At 39.0% G+C, this 9778-nt stretch overlaps 1 protein-coding gene across 4 annotated transcripts; it reads left to right on the top strand.

The window, feature by feature from the left end:
• The first annotated feature begins 4002 nt into the window (after positions 1-4002).
• LOC147855532 (pentatricopeptide repeat-containing protein At3g03580-like) lies at positions 4003-9542 on the top strand. 4 transcript variants are annotated; one of them, XM_087330157.1, is made up of 7 exons: positions 4003-4110; positions 4523-5024; positions 5286-5348; positions 5428-5472; positions 5555-5607; positions 5762-5854; positions 6034-9542. In XM_087330157.1, exons 3-7 carry the CDS (start codon positions 5306-5308, stop codon positions 9211-9213), a joined length of 3414 nt encoding a protein of 1137 aa, XP_087186283.1. In that variant the 5' UTR covers positions 4003-4110; positions 4523-5024; positions 5286-5305; the 3' UTR covers positions 9214-9542. The 4 variants fall into 4 exon arrangements, with proteins under 4 accessions (XP_087186283.1, XP_087186281.1, XP_087186279.1 ...); XM_087330155.1 differs by having other exon boundaries at positions 5283-5348; XM_087330153.1 differs by lacking the exon at positions 4523-5024 and having other exon boundaries at positions 4016-4110; positions 5283-5348.
• The last annotated feature ends 236 nt before the right edge of the window (positions 9543-9778 follow it).

Genomic DNA, 9778 nt, shown 5'->3' with positions numbered 1-9778 from the left:
TTCTCTCTGTCTATTGTTACCAGGTTCTAGGGTTCGTCTACGGAAGCAAGTGTCAGCTATAGAGGTTCTCAACCCTTGCACTTTGATACCATGTTGATGTTAACGTGCACAAGCGTTAGACAGAACCGGCTCAGCCAGATAACAATAGAGAATAAGATGAAGGTTTAATGAAGAAGCTTAATACATAGAGAATACGCGTGGGAGAGATAGAGATAGAGAGAGAGAGAGAGCAAAACATAAACTCAATTCAAAATAACACTCTGAAAACTCTGTACATACAATGTGCAATAATATGCACTATTTATACAAAGTCGGTACAAAGTCGGAGAGCCGGATTCAAGTGGGAACTGGAAGCGTAGTAGTAGCCTAGACTACTAGGTAATCATTGTCTCATAGTTAGTGTCAGTCGCTCGTATGAGCATTGAAGTACCTGTCGGTACTTCTGTCAGGGTGCATTTCAAATGGTGCATGTGATTTGCACCGTCAAGTCTTTATCCACAAAAAGTGCATGCTTGAGAACCAACGTGGCTCTGACCAGCCTCTGCCATGTCTAACTCAAGCAAATCTTGCCATGATATTACCTAACCCGAACTATTTTAGACTTCTTACCTGGTCCTTCGAACCTAACTTGGTGTTCAAACTTAACCCATTGCTCTAATCTAAACCGACCCTTCGAACCTAAACCGACATTCGACTCAACTAGGTCCTTTGAACCTAACTCAGACCTTCTTACCTAACCCAACGTTAGAACCTAACCTTGTCCTTCAAACCCAATCTCACATTCTAACCTAACCTAGCATCGTAGTGCACCTAGCCCCACTCCAACTAAAGCGTGGCTAAAACCTTCCACATTTATATTTTTTTGCCAATTTTTGAATTTTTGAAATTTGTTGCACCTACGCTTGACCAACTACACTTGTACCGGCTCTTGCGCTTGACGAGTTGCACCTACACCTACACTTGTGCTCAACCACCTGCACTTGCACCAATACCTGAACCTAAACCTCCGCTTGGTAAGTACTTTCTTCGTTTGTTAATCTGTCTAGTGTAGGGATGTTTAGGGTCGATATTAATGATTGATGATTTATGGTTAGGGTTTAGGGTTGCATGCTATTAGATTCTTGTGGCTTGCATATTTGATTGTGCATGCATTGTGTTCTTCGTTTTCGTATCTATCTACCGTAGGCATGTTTGTGAGTATCACATGAATGAATATGAGTCGGTACCAATAATTAATGATTTATGCTTAGGTTATTCGTGATGTCACAAACATGATGATAAGATTTGAACTCTTGACCTCTTGTATATAGTCAAGTGTTGTGTTCTAACCAACACATCCAAATATATGGTCATGTTATGTATTCTTAGTAGATTATTAGTATATTATCTAAACACTCCTAGAACTAGAAGGTTCTAGTGGGTTCTAGAATATTCTTCCGAATATTCTAATGCATGTACTTCGACTCACAATATAAATACTTGTAACCTCCTTGGTCCCTTTCAAGGGATTCAACACACGGAATCATAATTCAGTTCTTGTTCTCTTGACTACTTTCTCTCTCTCTTTCTTATTATCTTGTCTATGATCTCTCTCTCACTCTCTTAGTATTGAGCCTCGTCTATTTGTCCGTGACAACAACAAGTTGGTGCAAAAAGAGGAGCCACTTTCTGAAATCTTGCAAGAACTTATTGGCAGACCCCAAAAATGACCAAAACACACCGGAAGACTACAGAGAGGTGCTGGTCGTGTTAAGAGGCGGTTGCCAATATGCAAGATTGAGAAGGTTCGGTGTTTGCATTGTGATGGCTTTACATTGACTTCAAGAAACTGTAATGCAAATTGTTGCAAAAATTATGGGTGTATCTTGCAATCATTTGAACAAGAGCCATGAATTTTGAGTTTTTGTTTACATTACATCTTGTAATTTTTTAGGTTTGTAGTGTCTAGAGTTTGTATATGTACAACTCTGAAATTTTGATCTCAGAACATGTATGACATGTCGACTTCAACATGTGATCTTTGAAGTGTCTAGTCATGTTGAAAAAACTAGTGGCTGAAAATTTAGAAGTGGCTAAAATTTTAACTTTCATTTAAATATGAGAAGGCTAGGTGTTTTCAATCATCTTTCATGCTTTGTTTAGACTCGTGACTAGAAATTTGTGACCTTTCAAGATTTTCTAGTCTTTTGTTGCAGACATTGGTGATTGAAATTTTTATGTTGGTTACAATTTTATTTTTGAATGGCCCAATTGGTGGCTAAACTTGTTGACATTTTTTATAAATTCACTACTGGGCCAAGGTTTTGGTGAGCTTTTTTTTTCCAAAAAAACACTACTTTGCATTAGTTAGCAAATAGAATACAACAGAGTTTACTCGAATCCACAATGGGATCAACATATACAACTTGGAGGAATAACTCTAAAACTATCAAATAAAAATAGCAAAAACTCACCTGACCCTTAACTCCAACAAAATTGAAATAAACCCCAATTTACCCCGACTCTACATCTCCCAACTAACTCTTTTCTAGCAACATTATCCGGGTAACATGACTATACTAATCCACTTTTGCTTCAGTTATACATACATAATTACAACCCATGTACAATATTGGGAGCCATCGATGGAAATAGCCACCTAGGCGCCTGGTAATTCCACTTAGGCCTCGCCGAAGATTTGACTATCATGGGAGAACCACTCCATTTCAGCAAGAACTTTGACCTTGCCCTTTTTGCTTCTTTTGATTCACCCTGAATCGAATCATATCGACCCCGCAACCAAGCCATAAGCTCAAACAAGATATTTAACATCACCTCCCCACATGTGAGCTTTTGCTGCTGAAAAACAAACTTACAGTGCCTGATCCAAATGTGCCAGACTGTTAAACACGTCACCATAAGCCAAATCTCCTCAAAAAATTCAGAATTTGTGCCCGGTCTCACCCCATCACATTGGAACACGCTACCACCCTGCACAAATAAATCCATGTCCTTGTGGGTTTTAACTGTTCACCCTAGCTTTCCCCTTTTAGAGACAGTCCTTGTATGGAGCCCCACACAACGTTCCCTTTCACACCACAGGCTGCCACGATTCAAAGGCTTCTACTCCAAATGGTAATCGCCTTTGTACAATTCCAAAAATAGTGAGAGATTGATTCCAAAGCATGTCCACATAACTTATAGCCAACCTCACCACCACGGGAACTCAATCACTCGCCTACTGGTACCGCCTTGTGGCAAAGAAGCCACAACCAAGCCTTAAATTTTTTTGGCATATCCAATGCCCATAGTCTCCTCCAAAATGACTTCAAATCGTCGTCTGAAATGCCTTTATCCTTCCAACTATTGTGAATCATTGCAACACCCACTGTTTTGGATCCAATGATTCGTCTTCCTAGCTTGGTATTGTACTCAAAAAACTTTTTCAAGTTGTTTGTTCCTGGTGTCTGCCACCATACCTCCAATGAGTTTTGGTTTTGGTTTTGCTGAGTTTTTACATCTAAACTCCAAAATATTGTTTTCTGAAAATGTTAATGAGTATTTTTGGGGAATCTTAGATTTTCATTTTAAAAAAGGTGCCTCTTTAGAAATTTCAGTTGGGGTAGGTGTAGGTAGCCAGGTTGTAAATTTGGTCCCAAGTCAGAGAAAAAGCATTCGGGTTAGAAACTTTGTGCCGAGTTGGACGTGATAGAGCCGGGTTAGACTTGACAGAGCTGATGGTCAGAGCCAGGTTGGTTTTTGGGTGGCGCTTTTTTTTCGGATAATGATCCGACGGCGTAGATCGCACGTGCAATTTGAAATGTGTCTTGCGACCACGATTTCCTCAGGAAGCTTCATTATGATTTTGGTTTGCAAATAGAAACAAGCATGTATGTATGTGAAGGGACATTAAATGGGTTATATTTATTATATACATACATCTTTTTATATGTACATATATAGATTAGATAAAGGCCCTTTCTTCAGGAGCCTTGTAATGATTTAGATAGAACTAATCTTCCTCTTCCTCTTCCTGTATCAATCACCATGGCATGGTATGGCATCTCACTACAGATCGACCTCTCATTTCATCCAACGGCCTCTCGGTTTATGCTTCATCACAATCCACAGGTTTGCTTCTCTCTCTCTCTCTCTCTCTCTCTCCCCATTCCACATGGATGGACATCAAGTTTGGAGTGTTTGAGAATTTTTCAGTGAGTTAACATTGCTTCTTCTGATGTTTCACGTGGTGTGTGTGTGTGTTAGGCAATGTTACTTGAAATGATTGCATTGTGCCATTTGCTTGTAATTACTGGTTTGGTACCTTCAATGCTCTGGCTGATTGTGAAATGTTTTCTGTCGATTAAAGGAAATGTGTTGCAATTAGGGGGGATTGGATTTCTTTGTGAATTGGATAGGCCTCTCTGGCCATTCATTTGCAATGTATGTATGTGGCCATGGTTGTGGGGTGCAGACATGAAGAGGATTTGTTCCTCACGGATTTTATTGATGAATTGACACAAGGTTTCATGAACTTGTGTAGATTAAGTGGTGATGATGGCTTCCAAACTCGGATGTAATGATGCCAGAGTATCAGGACTAATTGACCTACTTTCTGTGGAAGTCAAATGTCAGCCGTGAGTTCTTGATCAAGAATATTCCTCATCCAAGAAAAAGTTCGGTCTTGATCAAGCATATTTCTCATCCAACAAAAAGTTCAAGATTTTCTGCTTCTTTGACAGAATATCAGTGTACTCATACTTATCCATGAGATATTCCCGCTTATCATGTGGGAGGTTTTTGAAGAGATGAATCTGATTTATATACGTTTATTACAACCACATTCGAATGTTGGCATCACCGACAGCAGTGTTGTCAGTTTGAAGCCTTATGTGTAACTTCATGCCAATCTGCGAAATTGGGAAATTTATGACTCAAATGAGCTTGTCAAGAAGAATGCGTTAGGGTTTTGGTTGGGGATGAGAGTGGACATTTTCTATCACATTGCCTGTTCCGGATTAGAGAACGGGCATAGAAGGCTACAGGTGAGAGATAAAAGGATATTGTGAGGTGGCATACCCATGTAACATTATAGAATTAACTGTTGTTTGAAGTTAGAGAGAAGCTGCATATTTCTTGCATTGATGGATTTTGAATAGTGAGAAGGATAATTGCTTAATTGCAATTCAGGCAAAGCTATGGAAATCTTCTTTCTTTATGCCATGTTACAAAGCTAAATAAAGCTTCTTCTTATACAATTAGATGAAGCTATTAATCATTTCTACCTTTATGCCATCTTATAGCAGCTTCAGCTTTCATTTCATCAATGGATCTTGCAGTTATGAGCCCTACTTCATCAAACAGCACAGGCTTGCGTCTGTCTTTCGTTGTTTCCCTTCATTTTCCTACATTTAAGTTGCCTTGAGAAGGTTCTTTGTTTACGGTCAGGAATGGATCCTGCAGTTATGATCCCTACATCAGGAATATGCACAGGTTTGATTCTATCTTCCTCAGTTCTTCCATTATATGTATTGGGATTCTCGGAAGGTATGAAGAGCTTCCTTATTGATGTCAGAAATGGATCTGTTCTGGCATCTTCGTGGTAGTCTCAAAAATGAAACAATCCAAGTAAGTAATCTGTCAAATTTACACAGTTCTCATAGAAAGATTCTTATAAACTTTCAGAGAAAACATGCGAGAAATCCCATTATCTTTGTTTGTATTAAATTATCTCACCAAAGTAGTTGCAATAATATGAACAGAGTTATTTATTCTATGACAGGCGAATTGGACTATTAATGATGATGCCAATGAACCACTTAAAGTACTGAAGAAGCCTCCTAGTCAAGTAGAATCCAAGAACAAACGGATCCAAGTAAGGAAATATCAAATTCACTGATTTCTAATTGAAAAGTTCTCTTATAACCTTTGATCTTAGCATATCAACTAAAAAAATATGCAAAACGTCTCCTTAAGCATTGCTATAATAAACAATGTTAGTACAGTAGTCACAATGGCATGTACCACATTGAATGAATATATATTCGATGATAGGTGAATTGGAGTATTAATGATGGTAAGGATGATATCAAGGGGCCAATTAAGGCTTTGAGGGATCATTCCTTTCAAGTAGAGGCCTCTTCCAATGGTGACTTTCCTGCACCTAATGGAGAGCTGAAGGCATCATGTGCTCTTGTTAATGGCGATAATCCATTTCCAGATCAGAATGAAAATGGTATTAATTGGGAAACAATAAGCGTAAACGAAGCAGTTTATCTCTTAGATCGATCAGGTGACCTGCTCTTGATCGAAACCATTGTTAACATTTTGCACAAGGCCAGACAAAATAAAGCATTGTTTCTCGCCAAGCTTGTACATACAAAACTATGTTCTAATGGCTTGGAGGACAATGAAATCGTGGGGAATCACATTGTACCTATGTTTGTGGAATGTGGAAGTGTGTCTAGTGCTCAAAATGTATTTAACAGGTTGGTTTACCGCAATGAGTTCTCCTGGACTTCTTTGATTTTAGGTTACCTTCATTCTGGAAAATTAGAGCATGCATTTCATATCTATGAAGAAATGCTGGAGAATAATGTGCAGGCTAGTAGCTACACAATTGTGGCCCTCTTGCAAGCCCATGCCAAATTAAGAGTTGTTAAAAAAGGTATAGAAACTCATCTTTGGATTACAAAGATAGGGCTTGAAGAACATATCTTCATTGGCAGTGCTTTAGTCGATTTATACGCAAAATGTGGCATGATGTTAGAGGCTCAAAGTGTTTTTGAAAGACTGCCTGTTCATGGTGTTGTATCATGGAATGCATTGATTGCGGGATACGCCGAACATGGACCTTTCAGTGAAGTTCTGAAATGTATTCAGAAAATGCAGTTGGAGGAGATTGTTCCAAATGCTGTAACATATTCGTGCTGCTTGAAAGCATGTGGAAGAGTAGGAGATATTGAGAAAGTACGAAGACTGTATGCAGAGATTGTATGGGATGGTTTCGAAAGTGATATTTGTATTGGGAATAGTGTGATAGGGATGTATGCTAAGTGTGGCTCACTGTTAGATGCACAAGAAGTCTTTGATACTCTTGCAATCAGAGATGTTCTCTCCTGGAATGCATTGATTACAGGATATGTTGAGCACGGCCCAGCTGAAGAAGTATTGAATTTGCTCAAAAACATGTCTGTGGAGGGCACCAGTCCAAACGTTGCAATATATACTGGTACATTGAAAGCTTGTTGTGAGATCGGATGTTTGGATAAAGGACGTCAGGTACATGTTGAAATTATAGAAAGGGGAATGGAAAATGATCTTTCTATTGCCAACAGTCTGGTTGACATGTATAGCAAATTCACTATGTTTTCAGAGTCCGAGAATGTTTTTGTGAGGATGCCAAATCGAGACATCGTTTCTTGGACTGCACTTATTGCTGGATATGTTGAGTATGGAGCTAATTCAGAAGCTCTGAAAAAATTCAAAGAAATGCAGCAAGAAGGTATTTCTCCAGATGCTGTTACTTATATATGCATTTTAAAGGCTTGTGGCAATGTAGGATGTCTAGATAGATGCAAAGAAATACATAGACAGATTGCATACCATGGATTGGTGAAAGACATCCGTATTCAGAACAGTTTAATTGGAATGTATGTGAAATGTGGTTCACTCAAAGAAGCACGGGATGTGTTTGATGAAATGCCATTCCATGATGTCATTTCATGGACTACGCTCATTACTGGATTAGCTGATAATGATCCTGGCAATGCAGCAATTCAAATGTTCAAGAAAATGCGATTAACTCATATCTCCCCCAATGCTGTAACATTGTCTGGATTATTGAAGTCCTGCAGTACTGTAGGAGACATTGACACAGGCCAAGAAATACATAGAGAGATTGTTGAAAACAGTTATGAAAAAGATGAACTAGTTTCTGGTAGCTTGGTATGCATGTATGCCAAATGTGGCCTTCTTTCTGAGGCAGAGGAGCTTATGAATTCATTACAAACACGTAGTGTTGTTCCGTGGAATGCATTGTTATCTGCATATGCTGAACATTTATCGGGCGATATAGGAATACAATGGTTTACTCGAATGCAGGTAGAGGGTGTGATTCCTGATGTTGTCACATATTCATGCATATTGAAAGTTTGTGCAAATGTTGGTGCCATAGAGAAAGGACGAAGATTACATGAAGAGATCATACAGAGGGGTCTCGAGCAAGAGTCTTCTGTCAATAACAGCATCATTAACATGTACTTTAAATGTGGCTCTCTTCTAGAGGCACAAAATGTGTTTGACATGATAGCAGTGCAAGATGTGGTGGCATGGAGCTCAATGATAATTGGCTATGGTGTCAATCATCAAGGACATGGGGTCTTGCAATGCTTTGAGAACATGAGAGAGAAAGGCATTAAACCAGATGCTATAACATTCACGAGACTTTTAACAGCATGTAGTCATTCAGGCCTTGTGCGTGAAGGTCAAGACTATCTTCGAAATATGAGAGAATATTATGACATTTCACCGACAGTAGATCACCTTACTAGTATGGTTAATATTCTTGCCAGATCAGGGCATTTGTATGAAGCTGAGATGTTTATTGAGATGATCTGTCCACATTCTGAAATAACATGGGGAGCCCTTCTTACTGGATGTAGAACTCATGGAGAAGCTGAATTAGGGCTACGGTGCTTTCAAAAATTAATCGAGATTAATTCAAAAGCCGCTGCATGGTATGTGTTAATGGGAGACATTTATGCAGATGTTGGAAGATGGGAGAATGCTTATAGAATAGAAGGAATTAGGAGACATTTTGGTGCAAAGAAGAAACCTGGGGCTGCTCTCATTGAGCTTAATGACCAATTGCATGAATTTATAGCTGGTCATGAGCATAGCAAGAAAATTACTGAGAAGCTCGTATCCTTGAATTCACAACTCAGGAATGCTGGGCATAGGCCTCATGTAGCTCTGGTTTTGAAGCCGATTTCTGATCAAGAGAAGGAAGTAATGTTATGTGAACATGCCGAGAAAGTAGCCATAGCATTCGGTCTTCTAAACACACCTGATGGAGTAACATTGCGTGTTTCCAAAAACTTGAGGATGTGTATAGATTGCCATGATGCAAGTAAGATCATTTCGAGGATTGAGAGAAGAGAGATCATTCTTAGAGATGACTGCTGCATACATCATTTTAGAGATGGTTCATGCTCCTGTCAAGATATGTTCTGAATGTTGAGGTTAACAGTATGTATACATATCTGGTATGTGTGCTAATCTCCATCTGCAAGGCATGTTCTTTTGGTAAGTAAAGGTTATCACCGGATTAAACATGAAATTGTAGAGCTGAAGACAAAACAAGAAAAAACTGCAGCTTTTCTTTCACCTAATGTGAATGGTTCCTTCTCAGCTCCACGATTTGACGAACACACTTCGATGATCTCCTTCAGTCAGATCGAGCCTTCCTCAAATACTGAGGAAGCCTCATCTAGGAATGCCTACAAAGCTGTAATTTATTCTTTCATGTATCAACAAAGTAGAATTCTATCTAGAGATTCCATTCCATGGGTTTTCTATGGACCAGAATCCATTCATTTGTATTTCATAATGAAAACTCGGAAACACACTTTACTTTATTTCCCCAATGCCTTGGATTGTTTATTATTTTCCCTATTGCCCTTGGACAGCCCTCAACGAGGAGATAATGTGATCATGTGATTGAGAAAGGAGATAAATTGACTATATAATTTTGCTAGAGAGGGGGCTGCCGAATATAGGCATCTAGGGAAGTAATGAA

The sequence above is a fragment of the Azolla caroliniana genome, unplaced genomic scaffold, assembly GCF_043228905.1.
Source record: "Azolla caroliniana isolate FFs.n. ecotype wild unplaced genomic scaffold, voAzoCaro1.0.p SCAF_14, whole genome shotgun sequence".
In the NCBI taxonomy this organism is placed as follows: domain Eukaryota; kingdom Viridiplantae; phylum Streptophyta; class Polypodiopsida; order Salviniales; family Salviniaceae; genus Azolla; species Azolla caroliniana.
The sequence above is the reverse complement of the archived record's forward strand: the minus strand, read 5'-3'. Positions and strand labels throughout refer to the sequence as shown.